This window comes from Pavona decussata, unplaced genomic scaffold (genome assembly GCF_977016875.1).
Source record: "Pavona decussata unplaced genomic scaffold, jaPavDecu1.1 SCAFFOLD_48, whole genome shotgun sequence".
In the NCBI taxonomy this organism is placed as follows: domain Eukaryota; kingdom Metazoa; phylum Cnidaria; class Anthozoa; order Scleractinia; family Agariciidae; genus Pavona; species Pavona decussata.
Window position 1 is genome coordinate 4,523,638 of NW_028145470.1, and position 16,137 is coordinate 4,539,774.

Consider the following 16,137-nt stretch of genomic DNA (forward strand, 5'->3'; position numbering starts at 1 on the left):
AATAAAGATCAACATCTAATTTTTCCTTAAGATACATAACATGTATTACTGCTTGATCAAACATTCAGGTTATAAGAATAAAGGAAATGATCATCAGACATGCCTTGATATTTTGACAAATTCTCCCAGAATAAGGAGAACAGTTAGGAGAACAGTTAGGAGAATATACATGATGATATAAGGGCTTAAGAGTTTACCAATCAGAAGTAATGTATTTCCAATTTTCAGTTAAATGCTACTGTGGTTGTGGGTCATTAGGTTCACAAACATTTTCCTTTACCTACATCAATTTCATGACACCTTAATTTAAATGTCAAATATTATCTAGTATTGTTATTGTAGTATATCTACACATGTTCTAACTAGGGACTTCATTAAGGGCCAGGCAACAGGCAAATTGGCTTGCTGTGAACATGATTTTTCCCACTTGCTTTTAATACAATGTATCAGCACAAATTTTCTTGTTATAAAGAAGTGAAATTAAAACAATTTTGCCTGCCTTTGAAAACCTGTGACTAATGGTTGTCATAGGTGAGAAATTGGTTCATTATTGTAAAATTTGTTTTTTGTTCCTTTTTATTTTACAGTTACCCAGGAGTGGATGTTCAAAATTTTACCACAAGCTGGAGAAATGGACTTGCTTTTAATGCTCTCATTCATAAACACAGGTACACAACAGCTTCTTTATGTTTAAATTCTCCTTAAAAAATTGCTTTTGGTAGGTAGCATTTGTTTAAGATTTCAGAAGGATGACCCTCTTGTTGGAGTAAGCTAAGACCATTATTTTGCCAACCAAGGTCAAATCACAGATCCAAATGATACAGATAATTGTCAAAATTTTGTTTAACAGGATCTTCAATTCCACCTTCACTTTCATTCTTCATTTATTTCTACAGACCTGATATTTTTAACTATGGTACGCTGCGACCCAATCAGCATGAAGCAAACCTGAACAATGCCTTTAATGTTGCTGAGGAGAGTCTGGGAATTACCAAACTCTTGGATGCAGAAGGTAATTGTCACCTCATAATCATCCCCAGGGACTTCGCGATATTCAAAATGGCGGTACAGAAAAGACCCTGGTATACTGCTAAATACTCCATCAACTGTGGAGTATTATTTTGTGATGTGAAATGCTCAAGATTTTTGTTTTCGGTAAACTTTTTCCAGGACCAATTATGGTAAATGGCCATATTTGATCCTAGAAAAAGTGTTATTGCTTTTGTAAGTTATTGACAACAACCCATTGATTGCTTACAAAATTGATCAGCATTAGTGCTGTCATATGGATTTGAGTCACACACAGCAATCACTGGTCAGGTGTCCATGTGATTGTGCTTATTAATAAAGCTCAGTTTTTGTAGTGGTATTTAAGGATGGTTAACACAGAAGTATTTTTGTGTGGTTTATGACTATGCAGGACAAACAAGTTTTAGCGAGGGCTATTGGAATCCAAAAAGAAAATTGGGGGTAACCATGAATTTTTCAGAGATAATAAAGCAACAATAATTTAAAAAAGCAGTAAAATACAAAGTAATGCATGTCATTTTTTTCCATATTGAAGCTTTATTATCTCTGAAAAATGCATTTTTACCCCTGATTTATGTTTTGGGTACCAAGAGCACTTTCTTTATTCTCCGCATGGTTTTAAACGGCGCAAAATACCCCTGTATTAGTAGGCACCACCCAAAGGAAACCCAAGTTTCTTGAGATGCGCAGAATATATGCGCTGTCCTTCATTACCATTAGTGACTGTTAGCAATCGTGTGGAAGCAGTCTTTAGAGTACCGTCATGTACCTCTCTACTGTAAAGAATGTCATATGAAAGTTGCTTAAAATCCCCAAAATCCATGTAATAAAATATGGACAACAGGTTTGCAATCAGAGCCACAGGAAAGCACTGATCAGTAAACGTCTGCATGTGAGTGTGTTGTAGGTTAAAATGAATCCAGGTTAAAATGATTTCAACCTAGGTTGATTTGTATTTTACTTTGTTAAGGTTGGGTAATTTACATCTGAAACAATTAGGAAAATACAATCAACCTAGGTTGAAATCATTTTAACCTGAGATTCATTTTAACCTACAACAAATGCATTCACAGACCCAAAATTTAGAACCACCTGCTACAGAATGATAAACAGTACTATAAGATTGTTTATTAGCTTTCACTGGAATGGTCACACTTTAGCTGGAACCACTCTTTACAGCACAGTAAAATTAATATTACCATAGGTTTAATGTTAAATAAAGTAATTTTCAAGAATGGTTACACTTAGTGCATCCTTACACACTTTCACCTTAGTTTAGACCACTGTACATCACTCATAGATTGACTTCATGGAAGAAAGGGTCATGTGTCCTTGTTTTTCCTTTTCAACAGATGTGGATTGCCCACGGCCTGATGAGAAGTCCATCATGACATACGTTTCGATGTATTATCAGTATTTCGCAAAGATGAAGAGTGAAGAAACTGGGGGAAGGCGTATTGCTAAGGTAAGATGTTTCTTTCGATTGATGTTAATTCAGAGAAAGGGATCCATAGCTTAAATCTTTATTTTACATCAAAATAATTAAGGCAATATTACATTAACTGCCTTATTTAAGTTTATTTTAAATGGATAAGGGGGTTAGTTTCTAAAGAAGCTGTGGTGCTGTGTCAGTTGTGACTAGAAATGAATGTTCTAGGTTTAGCAACAGAGTTGATAACTAAAGGTAAATAGCCCAATTTCAATATACTAAAATTCAGCCTGAAACAATAAACATCACTGCAAGGCTCCAGGGAATAAACCCATATAAACTCAACGATTCATTCACCAGAGCCTCAAAGTGATGTTATTGTTTCAGGCTGAATTTAATATATCAAAATTAGGCTATTGGCCAAAATAAAGGGATTTGAGTGCTGACATTTCAAGCATTGGGCTTTCGTCAAAGTGAATGAAGGGCTAACGCTTGAAACGTCAGCTCTCAAATCTCTTTACAGTGGCCAATTTACCTTTATTTAATATATTTTGTTAAGCATGAGTGTGTATTTTTGTTTTGTCATCAACAGATCCTCGGAATCTTGATGGAAGTTGAACAGATGGAGAAGGATTATGAACGGATGGTTTCAGATTTGTTGAACTGGCTCAACTCAAAAATTCTTGAGCTTGGTCGGCCATTTCAGAAGTCTATGATGGCAGTTCAGAGAGAGATGGCGGCATTCAAACATTTCCGCACGGTTGAAAAGCCCCCAAAGTATGTTGATTTTACAACTGGCTCTATGAATCATTTATTATAAATGACACAAATACTCTGAACTTAATGAGGGTTAGCTTAACGGGGCTGTCATAACGTTTTCAGCCACATGTGACATTAAGCTTCTCACCCGTAACAATCTTGTTAATTTCTGAGTAAAATGATCCTTCAACCATCAAGATCAGCCGTAACATCAAGGTTCTTTCAAGGGTATTCAGCTGTAACAGGTGTCACGGGTTACGGCCCTTAATAACAGCTCTGGCTTAACATTTCTTCAATTGGCAACTTTCTGATGGCTTTCCTTTTCATCAGCCAATAAAAATACCAGAACTTTGTGAGCCATAGTGGTGAAGGAGGAAAACGTGCCAAAGTTATTGCAAGGGAATTGTTGACAGTTATAGTGTAGAGTCCAAAGGATTTTTCTACATAGTCATAAACTGTGCAAAAATACTTCGGTATTGGTAGGCACCATCTTTAAGATTGATGTTACTGAGCAGCTAGGGACTCAAAGTCCCATTTCCTGTGAAGTGACTCACCATGGTGCAGGCCAGGGGGAACGTAGGTTCACATAAAGTTGGGAGGTTCAGATGCTTTGGTGATATCTGAGGCTGATGAGCGAAAGTGAAGCTCCCCATGCAAACTACCTTTTGAATCAATTAAAGTTGGGTATTGAATTTTAAAGGGGCACTATCACAAAGATTTGGCTGTATATCGACCAAAACTGCTCAATATTATTTTGACAAATAACCCCTTCTTTATGACAGAGAGGAAAATAAATAAAATGATTTATCCGAGGAAGAATAAATTAAAGTTATAATCTGTTTTCAGCGATTTCTCTAAAATATGCATGAGGAACTTAAAAAAATTGGCCATTTATTTCAAGTTGCAACCATTTCCATCCCAGCCATCTGCAGACAAAAATGAATGATATTAGTTTCTGTGCAGTAGTAGAGTTACTTCTGACAAAATTTTACCGTTATTTTAACTTTTCCATTGATACAAAATAATCTGTTTTTTCCCTATTCACAGTGACACTAAAAATAGGTGACACTGCGCCTTTAAGTAGCTATAGTATAATGTTGTGGCTTGTTTTTCGTAGATACTCAGAGCGTGTGAATATTGAGGCACATCTCTTCAGTTTGCAAACAAAGAGAAAGGGTAACAACCAGCGGCCTTATGTCCCACCTGAGGGGCGACTTGTGATGGACATCAACAGGGCGTGGCAGATTATGGAGAGTGCTGAGCATGATAGAGAAATGGCCCTGCGTCAGGAGTTGATTAGGTAACAAGAATGCCATGTGAAAATTTGATCCTAAGGCTTAAAAAAATCAATTCACAAAGAATCAGACTATGGCATTTCTCAAAAGTTGAGATTGAGGTTCAGATGGATAACAAAATAAATCATTAATGTTTTAATTTGCCTCACTGATTTAATTTCAAATTATTTTAAGCCTTAAACAACAATAACAACAAAAAACAAAAGAATGAAAGAAAGATGCTGTACTCCATGTACTCCATAATCATATGATAATCAAATTTTTAGCACACTAGATTGTTATTTTTGCTTTTCAAACTAAAATTTAGAATTTACTAATAGACACTTCCAACAATTTAATGTCAAAGTTTGTTGTCAGAGTGGAGGTTCCCTTTGTTGTCAGAGTGGAGGTTCCCTTTAAGATTTCACTTACAAAATAAGTAACTAAGGAAGTACTGATGCTAACCAACAATAGAATAAGATTTTTGTTGTGTGTTAATGCTGTTTGCAGACAGGAGATGCTAGAAAAACTGGCTGACAAGTTTGAAAGAAAGGTAATAATTGTACAGCAACTGTATTTTTAGAATAACAGAGAAATTTTGGTAAGGATGGCTAGCATCTGACTGCAGCTGATGCCCTATTGGTTTGTCTTGAGTCTGTAGTAATTTTTGATTGTCAAGTCTTGTGTTTTTGCTCTCTACCAAGTCTGCAGAAGTGTTTTTCCATTGTATTTGCTCTTTGTGATAAACTTAAAACTTGCTGTGTCAGTGTTGTCTACCACCCACAAAAATACTCTAAGGTGACACTGCTCAAGATTAGATTAAAAATTTTAGCAGAATCCATTTATTGTTTTCCTACAAACCTGGCCAAAAATTTTCAAAATTCAACACCAAACCCCTCCCCCCAAGCAATGTTGTCATGTTGCTGTGTTTATGTACAGTCCAAATGATTCCAGTGGCCATTGACATTGCTTGGGGGAGGGGAGAGGGGGGAGGGGGGCGTCCAAAAGTTGGCAACGACAGCACTGCCAAGCTAACGGCAACTGGCTATAGATACATGTATCCAAAATACAAATGAAGGGGTGCATAGAATAAGGTCCTAAGTGACTTTTGATGTAGGGTCAAATTCTCCTTTTGTTTCACAAGCAAATACAAGGAAGGAGAATCTAGCAATTTATCAGAAGTCACTTGGGGCTTTTTCCCAGATACCCCTTCAAATGTACACTGTCAACGCTACCATGTATTTTGGTATCTGTCACAGAAAAATTAATATTGACCAGGATTGTAGGTCTTGGTCATTGTTACACATGATTCCTTAGACAATAGATTATCCTACTCCTGTAGAGTATTTTGCAATGATCTTAAAGTGCTAGTGTTGACTATTGAGCTTTAATAACGTTACTGACAAGTTACTGATAGAACAACATGATTTTGCAGGCTTCTCTCCGTGAGTCATGGTTGGATGACATGATGCATGTACTTGAAGGAGAGGCACTTGGTCAGGACGCAGCCACTGTGGAAGCAGCGTTTAAACGTCATGAGGCCATCAGTACTGATGTGAAAGCCAGGGTTAGTGTCTCTTCAGCAGAGGAGAACGCACTAATTAAGGACGGTGCCTACTTTTGCTACTGCGCATACATTCTGCGCATGTGGAGATACTCGGGTTTCGTATGGGTGGTGCCTACTGATACATGGATATTTTTGTGCAGTTTAAAACTACATGTAAGCAGAGAAAGTAGAACTCAGCAAGTGCTCTTGGCATCCAAAATGAAAACTGGGGGTAACCATGCATTTTTCAGCGATAATAAAACTTCAATTTGGAACAAAAACGCCATACATTGCTTTGTATTTTACGGCTTTTTAGAATAATTGTTGCTTTTAAAATTATCTCTAAAAAATGCATGGTTTCCCTCAATTTTATTTTTGGATTCCAATGGCCCTGATCTGCTTTTCTCACATAGCCATAAACTGTGCCAAAATACTTCGGTATTAGTAAGTACCATCGTTAATTTTACTTTTTGCAGGACCAGTTAAAACGCAGCAATATCTTGGAACATTTTCATGACATCAAATCCTGTTTAGACTTTTTAAAGAAAGTTTGTGATCATCAGAAATTAGGAAGGAAAACAGACCAAATGATTTCTCAAGGTTTCAAACCTGTGACTTAAATCTTCCTCTTCACATCAGATTTATTATGCAAAAAAGTGGAGAGTTGAGCTGTATTTAAGTAATGTGGATTCAGCTCTAACCACGTGTGCAATAGACCTTTTGCAAAAATGACAGACATGTTAATATTCTTTTGTCTGTATTCAAATTAGCGTTACTAGCCTCGCTCAAGGTATTACTAAAATATTCTTTTGATTTTTGAACTCGAGAAAAAGGTTAGTAGGGCTAATTTGAATGCAAACAAAAGGATATTAAAATGTCAGCCATTTTTGCATAGGGTCTATGTCTTGTGTAATGCTGCCATTCCTGCAACCAGGATTGCATGTGTCTAAACTCTCGTTGGTAATAAAAATTTGCCAATGAGTACTCAGGAAAATTGAGTTGTAAAAAGTCATATGATGCTGCTCGCAACTTTAATGAATCACCTATCATCACAGTTGTCTGGGGAACTTAATAACAAGTTGCAAAAGAAAGCCTGAAAAAATTCCAGACTTGATCAAGATTTGAGTTAAAGCTGTAGATGAATGAAAATTTCTGTCAATTTTATCTGCAATGGAAAAGAAACTTCAGTCTACAGTTTTTAAAAATAATTTATGATAGTTATAATCACAGAAATTAAATTTCTTTTTGTGAGTGTTCTTGGGGATGTTGCAAAGAGCTAGCTACCGGCAGATTTCAACGTCTGAAAGTAATCTTATCATCAGCTGAAATTTCAACAGAACACAAACACTTGAGGCTAATTTTATAGCTGCACAGTCCAAAAAGCCAGCTGGGTTTGTTAATGATCCTGGTGAGATTTTCTTAGTTACATTCCCGCATTCTATCAAGGGCCTATTAGAGATGGTTGTTGCTCCTATGGTTGAAAATAATGAGAAATAAGGATGTTTGTGTGTGATTATAGGAGGAACGTTTTCAGATGGTTTTTGACTTGGCTCAAGAACTCATTGATGAGGATTACCACAGATCTGATGTTATCAGTGCAAGGTAAAGCTGGGAAAGATAACTGCTTAAAGTTCTATTCCATAACATCACTATAGACACTGTAAGTTTTTTGCTAAATTCATCTTCGACACAGGAAGTTAACGGTGTTGCTTTGTGGTCACAAACTCACACTCATGATGAAGACCATCTCCGACAGCAAGAGGAAAATTTCAGTGTGAATTCTCAAGGGGAAATCAAACCATGATTTCATGTTGTATTTAGTTTTAGCAACTTGTTTTACCATGGCAAAAGGGCAAAACTTGAAAACATTAGTTTGATGTTTTAGTTTGCAGCACAAACTTAGCACTTATAGTAAGTTTCAACGTACTTAGCGATAGTTACCACGGCTGCTGCTTGACAGGAGCCCTGTAGCCTGGAGCGCCCAAGAAAATGCTCTGGGCACCTAACTTTTTTGACACTTCACATGTTGGGCTCCTAACTTCTCACGTTTTTGCCTTGTGGGCTCCTTGAAATTTTTCTTAGGCAACAGCTTTGGTTACCTTTAGCAAAGCTTGGCGTTATTTTGGGGTTCAATTTATTGATGCAAGTTTAAGTGAAGCTGACATTTTTTTTCCATTGTACAGAGAGGAAGTAATAATGACCAAGTGGGATAAACTAATTGGTAAATTAGAGGCTCGCCGTTCAACCCTGGTGGGATTTAGGGATCTTGTTGGCTTGTTCAGAGAAATGGATGGCGCGCATGGTGATATGCAGGATATTGAGGTACTATTAATGACAAGCAACTGGAAATTAGAATGCCAATAAGAAAGTACGCCCACTTAGATAACTTATGTTCACTTATATTCAACTATGAGATCCAAGAATAATGGAAAGCTTGTTACATGTAACTTTAAACCCCAAGTATCCAATCTTCTCAGATAGTAAAATATTCCTTCATTTAGTTACTCCTTTGTTTATCAATTTTTAAAGAACGTTTGACAAACAACAGGGGACATTCTTTGCCAATCATTTTGCATAATTTAGATGCAAAGATGTGGAATCTTACACAGCATGCAATTTTTATGGAACAGTGTTCCAGATAACTTTAAAAATCAGAGAGTTAATGAAGAATTTTGAGGGGTCAATAGCTCAGGTTCTCTCCAAATCTTCTCAAGTTTACCATTCATTTTGTCAGGTCAGGAAGCCAGCTTTCTCGGGTTTTTGACCTGAAACCCCTCTTTTATCTGGAACACTGTGGACATGTTACCTTCTTAAGTTTAGGTAAGGGGCGGCAGGGCAAACAAGAACATTGGCCATGGAAAGGGAAATGGAAAGGTTTTGGCAGTTAATGCCCAGTTTCTGTAGATCCCGTGTGATTCTCATAATGTACTTTGTTTTAGGCTGCTGTGAGATCTGAAGATTATGGCAAGCATCTGCTTGATGTTGAAAATTTGCTTCAAAAGCACACTTTGGTTGAGTCACAGATTCAGTCTCAAGGGGAAAGTGTGCAGCGACTCAACAACATCACACAAAAGTTTATCAAAGCAAAGCATCCTGAGTCTCGGGTCATCAAGGAACGACAGACACTCCTCACACAGGCATTTGAGGTAACAAAACAAATGGACAAAGGCAATAAATTATTAAAATTTTAATTTAGGGGAGTTCTGTTAGGTACAGTGACCAAAAAGGGTATAGTTAAGCCAGGGTCAAAAGAGTCGTGTTGTAAGTAGGTAAAATTAGTTATGATCATCCAGGTGACTGTTTGAGGTGACATTGACTGATGTTTTGTAATCTGATTTGAAGTCATCATCAGAGTCAAATGACACTTCAATTCTGCTCAGGTTGTCAAAATATCAGTCAATGTTACCTCAAACAATCCTTCTAAGGACTTCACTCACTCGGATGGTGACAATTTATCTGCTTTTGGAACCATTATGTTTGATAAAGTGTTTCATTTGCCATGGCGTTTGCGTGGATCAGTTTTCTACAAACACAGCCTAAGTACATGTATGTGTTATCACTGACAGGTCTGAGTGTTTCTCTTGCTCCTCCAAAAAGAACCTCTTACTAACTTGTTTTCCTGTGCCTACAGGCATTAGTTCGGCTGGGAAAGGAACGCAGAGCAAGGCTGGAAGATTCTTTAAAACTTTACAAGTTCTTTGGTGATATGGAGGAAGAGGAAATGTTTGTCAAGGAAACTGAGAACGTGTTAGGATCAAAGGATGTTGGAAAAGATTTGATAAGTTTAACAAGACTGCAAGAAAAGCACAAGGTTAGGTACCCATGAATGGACAATGATCTAATGAGGTCTAACACCAATGTACCTGTAATGAACTTACTCAGACAGGATGATTTTGCTTGTTACATTGTATGTTGTGTTTCTTATGATTGTTGTCATGAATTTCCTTGTTCGTTCTCATGATCACTTTAATTGCTGAGACATCCTAATCTTGACATTCACATTCATTTGCTCCTGTGGGAACACTCTCAAAAGGGAATGATCAGTATAAGGTTTAATCAGCTTTAAACTGCATTACTGTTGAATTGAGCAGGTTGTGGCCATTTAGAAACTCCTTTGTATCCAGTTTTCAGGTCATTGCTTCTCCTGCATTAATTTTACCCCTTAGAAGATGATATGATACTAAAAATGACCTAATTATAATAAGGTCTCTTGATTGTTTGACACATATTTAAAGTTAGAGTTCATCTAAATAACTGGCCCTTAAAGTTTTAAATTATTGCACTTGGTTTTTAGGCTTCGGAGGCTGAATTGACTGGCCGGTTTGCCCATTGTGAGACAGTGTGTGCCAAGGGACAGTCGCTGATTGACAGAGGACACTATGCCTCTAAGGAAATCAGAGCAAAGATCAAACAGCTGCAGAACAACTGGATGAAACTAAAGGAACTTTTGATCACAAGATCAGACAGACTGAAGGATGCTGCTCAGTCTCTGCAAGTAAGTGTAGACTGCAACTAACAGGGAGTCTCTTGTTCTGACTTTCCTGATTGCCTGTTGGTTAGTTCAGTTCATAAGGCACCAGACTGCATCGAGAACATTCCATTGAAGAATACCTTGGTGACATGGGCTTGCTGTGTAAATATGCAATCATCATCATCATCATCATCATCATCATCATCATCATCATCATCATCATCATCTTCATCTTCTTCTTCTTCTTCTTCTTCTTCCTCTCATCATCATCATCATCATCTTCTCCTCCTCCTCCTCCTCATCATCATCATCATCACCACTGTCGTTGTCATCATTGGGAGCATTTCTTTGAGAAAATCTGAATACAGATTTTTGATCCAAGATCACTCGGATCATGGTGCATCAAATGAACCAAAAAATCCTTACCCAGATTGGATTCGTTGGTTCCTTTGATACACCATGATCCACGTGATCTTGGATCAAAAATCCGGATTTGGATTTTCCCAAACAAACGCACCCATTGTCATCAGCATCTGAATCATCATTGATGTTACGTGCTAGAATCCTGGCCCCACCACCAACCAAGGTCTTACTAGAAATAGTAGATAATATAAGAACCTACATAATTTACCATTAAAAAGAGCTTACACAATAGCTATTGTTTGGGGTCATGGTCTGCCTTGTTCATGTTCATTCATGGGAATAATCTATCATTAACAAAATGGCCAAAGCTGGGCCATAGGTACCTTTACATCCATTCTGTCCAATATCACGTTTCAGTTGAGCTGTCAATATTGATTTTCAAGATCATGCATACATGTACATGTATTAACTAGATGATTTGCATTATTTTAAAATAATTTTTTAGTTATTAATTTGTAGATTTGCATCATAAGGCTTGTATTCTATTATGTAGTATTATTCAGATGCAAATGGTGCAGAGTCTTGGATGACAGAGAAGATGTGTGTAGTGAGTAGTGAGGACTATGGTAGAGATGAACAGAGTGCAATGGTAAGTTTATAAGTCAGGGAGTACTCGTCTGATACTAACAGTGGTACAACTGCTACTTTAATTTGTAAAACTAACATTCATACATTATTTGACAAGCCACTGAAGCCATCAAAAAAGTGTTTATGTTATTGGATGATTTTGCTGTCTACAGACAATAATTAAAGGGGCAGTATCATGGAAGATCGATGGGAGATATCATGATTTTTGGCCACAATTCACTAAATTTAAACTTTGAACACTGTGTTACTTATTTTCTCAATCGCTAATTTAAAGAAATATTAATAGTGATTCTAAGACGAAAGGTTGAACCAAAATATAGTACAACCGGCGATTTTTAGTGCGTTGCGACAGCGAAATTTGAAATCGTCTGCCAGACGTTTTCAAATTTGAACCCCTCTCATCTTGGTCATCTACCGGCGAAAATATTCCTGGATAGTTTGTTTGCATTCTGATAGCCTTTTAATGGAATTTTCTCATTATATCTTGTCTGCTATCAACCGAATAGCGTCTTTCCAATTTTCAATGTGTTACTAAAAATAGCGTGATACTTTCCCTTTAAGCTAATGGTACACAGCACTGGTGACAGTGGCAGTTTATTCTGAATTGCTTGTTCTGTTCCATTCAACTACATTCAACATGTTGAATGACCTGTTTCAACTTGCAGCATCACACAATACTCTGCTAATTTTTTCTTAACGCTCCCTTAGACTTAAGTTAGCCCTTTCTGTGTACCACTGCAAAGCATTGTGAGAGCACTGGTAGTAGGAAAAGCAAAACCTGAACAATTGGAATATACTTAATGTGTATCTTCAGGTTTTGTATTCTCTCAAATGTGACAATTTGTTCTCGGAAGCTTATAATAATTCATGCACTTAAACTGTTATAAGAATTTAAGTGGTAATCAGCATGTAAACTATTGAATAGACCCTTGTCCAAAATGGTGGCCGAAAATTCAAATAAGTTAAAATTAAAAACGTATACCAGCACTAGAAAGAGCACTTTTACTTAAGTAACCCTGCAAAGTTTCAGCATATCAGGTGTAATATCAGCTGAGAAAATGTAAGTTGAAAAAAGAAAAATTTACAGATGTTTGTATGACTGGGGGTATGATGTACATGTATATCCCCAGTCATACAAACATCTGTAAATTTGTCAAATTTCATCTTACATTTCCTAAGCTGATATAACACCTAATATGCTGAAACTTTGCAAGGTTACTAAACTAAAGGTGCTCTTTCCAGTGCTGGTAGCAGTTTTTCATTCAGTTCAATTTTAACTCATTCAAATCCGTTCCCGCCATTTTGGAGAAGGCTCTATTAAAGGAGCCTTTGGTATAAAAGTTACAATTTTAAAGTTACGAGTTCAAACCATGTTTTTGTTTTTATTTTACTTTCAGTCTCTACTGCAGAGACATACAAATGTGATAGATGAGGTGAAAGGATTTGCTGATGATGTGAATCGTTTGAGAGAACAAAGCAAACTAATGGAAAGCAGTGAGGCGGCAGCTCAGGTTAGAAATGTTTTTTTAAATTCCCCAACATCGCAACCTACATGTAGTTGGAAACCCATCATCAGAGTTTGGGAAAACCAGTAGCAAAGTACTGTGAACTTCACCCAGAATTGTCACCTGATCATGATTGTGAAGTTTGAGTGTTTTGATAACTCCAATAGCCATGCTTGCTGGTGTTAGGCCCCTAGTAGGTTCAACCATGCTGGATTACCTGTAGCTGAGGGTGAGAGACAGCCCCTGGTACTGCAGGTTGGGGTTTTGGAGTGGCGCCAATCACACCACCCTTTAAAAGCTGATAGTTTGCAGAAGCAGGAAGTGCTCTAACTACTAGTTGCCCTGTCCTGTTCCCCAACTAGGGAGAAGGAACTGATGGCAGTAAATTACTGTAGACAGTGTCCAAGGGAAACTACAATCTTACATAAAACTGTTAAGAAACTTTTTGTCAACCTACAAATTTGACCCTGCATTGATACATCAACAATTCAGCCCACCCCACCCCTTCCCTGTTATTATTGTTGGTCTGCTACTGAAAAAAGGCTGGGTAATCATCCAGCTTTCAAAGCAGTGTTGAGTAATAAGGGAGGGGGGGGGGGGGTGGAAGTGAAGGTTTTCTACTCTCCAGATGGTGTTTTTCCTTAAAGCCTGCCGCACACTTGAGGAAAGAGCTGAGCAAACTGCCTCGTGAGGCCAAGCAAGGCAATCAGCTCGGCTGTTTCCTCAAGTGTGCGGTTGAGTTTTTGTGAGAATTTCACCTCACAAGGCGAAATCTCAAATATCAAACATGATAGATATTTTCCTCATGGCCTCGCAAGGCGAAAAACTCACGAAAATGCCACCACGCACATGATAAAACAGCTGAGCTAATCGCCTCGCAAGGCAGTTTGCTCAGCTCTTTCCTCAAGTGTGCGGCAGGCTTTAGGGAGATTGAAATATATGCACAACTATGCCAATATTATTTACTGATTAGTACATCATTTTCATTTATTCACCAGGCTTAACATATTCCATCACATTGTTTCCATTGTGCATATGCCACACATTGACATGCAAATCCTAGCAGTATGCAGGATGTTTGTTCCATGAACCTAGTTTAATGGCCTTAGCTCCCACGAGTCGCCTGTAGCTCAGCGGTAGAGCATCTGAACTAGTAATCAGAAGGTCTTAGGTTCGACTCCTGATAGGAGCACTCAGATTTTTTTCCAAGTATGCCTGGTGGTATCACTCACTGAATACATCATTCTCAGTGCATTTTGTGTTCAGCAAGTTTAATTTGTGAGAGATGAGATCAAATGTTATAATATGTTGATCTCTCTAAAGAATAAATCACTCGACTAGATGTGTTAATGTTCTTGCTGTTTTGTTTTAGACAAAGTTTGAAGTTTATGAAGAAGAAGCTGAGATTGAGACAGATGAGGAAGTGGAGGAAATTGTGGAGAAAGAAGTTGTGAAAGATGTTGTACAGGAAATCAAAGTTCCACAAGTGAAAGCCTTGCACCCCTTCAGTGGACAAGGTCTCAAAATGGCCAAGGGAGAGGTGGGTGTGGTGATTGGGTGTTGTAGTAAACCCTGTATAGAGTGGTGGGGGGGGGGGGGGGGAGTAAATTTTCAAGAAGAACAGCGAACATGAAGAATCATATCAACCAGCCAAACCTGAAAAGAGTTGATACCAGTAGAGCTCACTCCAATTTTCTCTTTTGTTTACTACACAGGTCTTTTTCTTGATAGCTAAGACGAACAAGGATTGGTGGAGTGTAAGGTATGTTGCTGCAGATTGTAATAACGATGGACCGAAGTTTTAACCCAAAACAACTAAGTTCCATTATTTTGAATTGCTTAAATGTCTTTCAGTTTGTTAGAATTTTGAATTGCACTCTCTCCTTTTCAAGAAATTTGTATCAACCAAGTCCCTTAAATTAATTGGGGAATGCTTCATTTTAAAAACTGATAATAGGTGATAGCAAAGCATTCCATCATAATGATTGTAAAGAAGAAATTATGCACAAAGCAATGTTTGTAGAATTTGTTGCTGTTTTGTTACATGTTTTACATATTAACCTTTTAAGCCCTAACAGTGATCAGCATCAAATTTCTCCTTGTAATGTCAATGTTTATTCAACCCTGAGGTCATGAGAATTATGGGTATGATCACCCAAGGTGACTTTTATTGACAGATATTTTAATAACTTCTCCCCAGTACTTTTATGAGAAAAGTATGGGGACAAGATAGGAGAATTTGTTCTTTGATATTATGGGTTAAAGGGTTAACAAGATCCAAGTTAATTTCCTCTTTCCAATGCCACCATTTCTTCGGGCATTTTAGAAATAGCCTACAACAGGGTTCTTGTTAAGATTTGTAAAAGGAGGTAATGAATTGGCAGGTGCATCTGGAAGTCAGCATTGTTTTTGACGAAAGAAAATGCTCAAACAGAAAGCGATTTCTTTACAGGCAATAGATTTTTGATGCAATGTTAGCTGCTACATGTTTTTACAGTATTTATGGAATGGATATTCCCAAAGCAAGGATAAGATTTTTTCAAAATACAATGAGTTTTGAAAGCGCTTTCAATAATTTCGGATAGCCAGTAACATTTACATGAATAGACGGAAAACATAACCAGTTACCAGCTCTTAACAAGAACCCTGGTCTACAACTTCATTATTATCTCTTCAGACGCTTGACATCTAAGGAAGCTGGCTATGTTCCCGCAAACTATGTAAAGGAGATTGAACCCAGGACAGTGAAGAAGGCCACCAAGCAGAAAGTTGTTGTCCCAGAGAAAGTGATGGTGAAGCGCAAAGTAAAGAAGAAGGTTGTAGTTCAGAGGCAAAGACCTGTGAAACAAAAAACACCAGAAAAGAAAGGTAGGTAAAGAATGTGGGGGACAACTGCCTTCCCTTCCAACAAACTTCCCTACTTGAGTAATTTCCCCCTTTTTTTAAAAAAAACAAAAACAATTTATTTATAAATGCATCCCTAGGACATCCCTTACCTTCCCCTCTTATAATTTCCTCTTTGATGGTCTTGTACTCTCTTCTTCTAAGCTGCCTCTCCATTACTAAATCCCTTTACTGTAACAAGCTCTGTTTAAGGACGGTGCCTACAGTAC

The 16,137-nt window shown here is 37.5% G+C and overlaps 1 protein-coding gene across 2 annotated transcripts in view; it reads left to right on the plus strand.

The window, feature by feature from the left end:
* The window catches only part of LOC146481899 (spectrin beta chain, non-erythrocytic 5-like), a 67,622-nt gene that overhangs the window by 6,020 nt on the left and 45,465 nt on the right, over positions 1 to 16,137 (plus strand). For both annotated transcript variants that reach the window (XM_085107994.1, XM_085107995.1), the window contains exons 6-22: positions 588 to 668; positions 897 to 1,012; positions 2,382 to 2,494; positions 3,051 to 3,235; positions 4,335 to 4,517; positions 5,002 to 5,044; positions 5,927 to 6,058; positions 7,557 to 7,639; positions 8,221 to 8,359; positions 8,977 to 9,183; positions 9,669 to 9,848; positions 10,332 to 10,532; positions 11,425 to 11,520; positions 12,917 to 13,030; positions 14,397 to 14,564; positions 14,740 to 14,786; positions 15,702 to 15,892. In XM_085107994.1, coding sequence (XP_084964120.1) covers positions 588 to 668; positions 897 to 1,012; positions 2,382 to 2,494; positions 3,051 to 3,235; positions 4,335 to 4,517; positions 5,002 to 5,044; positions 5,927 to 6,058; positions 7,557 to 7,639; positions 8,221 to 8,359; positions 8,977 to 9,183; positions 9,669 to 9,848; positions 10,332 to 10,532; positions 11,425 to 11,520; positions 12,917 to 13,030; positions 14,397 to 14,564; positions 14,740 to 14,786; positions 15,702 to 15,892 — 2,279 coding nt within the window. The remainder of the gene's footprint in view (positions 1 to 587; positions 669 to 896; positions 1,013 to 2,381; positions 2,495 to 3,050; positions 3,236 to 4,334; positions 4,518 to 5,001; positions 5,045 to 5,926; positions 6,059 to 7,556; positions 7,640 to 8,220; positions 8,360 to 8,976; positions 9,184 to 9,668; positions 9,849 to 10,331; positions 10,533 to 11,424; positions 11,521 to 12,916; positions 13,031 to 14,396; positions 14,565 to 14,739; positions 14,787 to 15,701; positions 15,893 to 16,137) is intronic.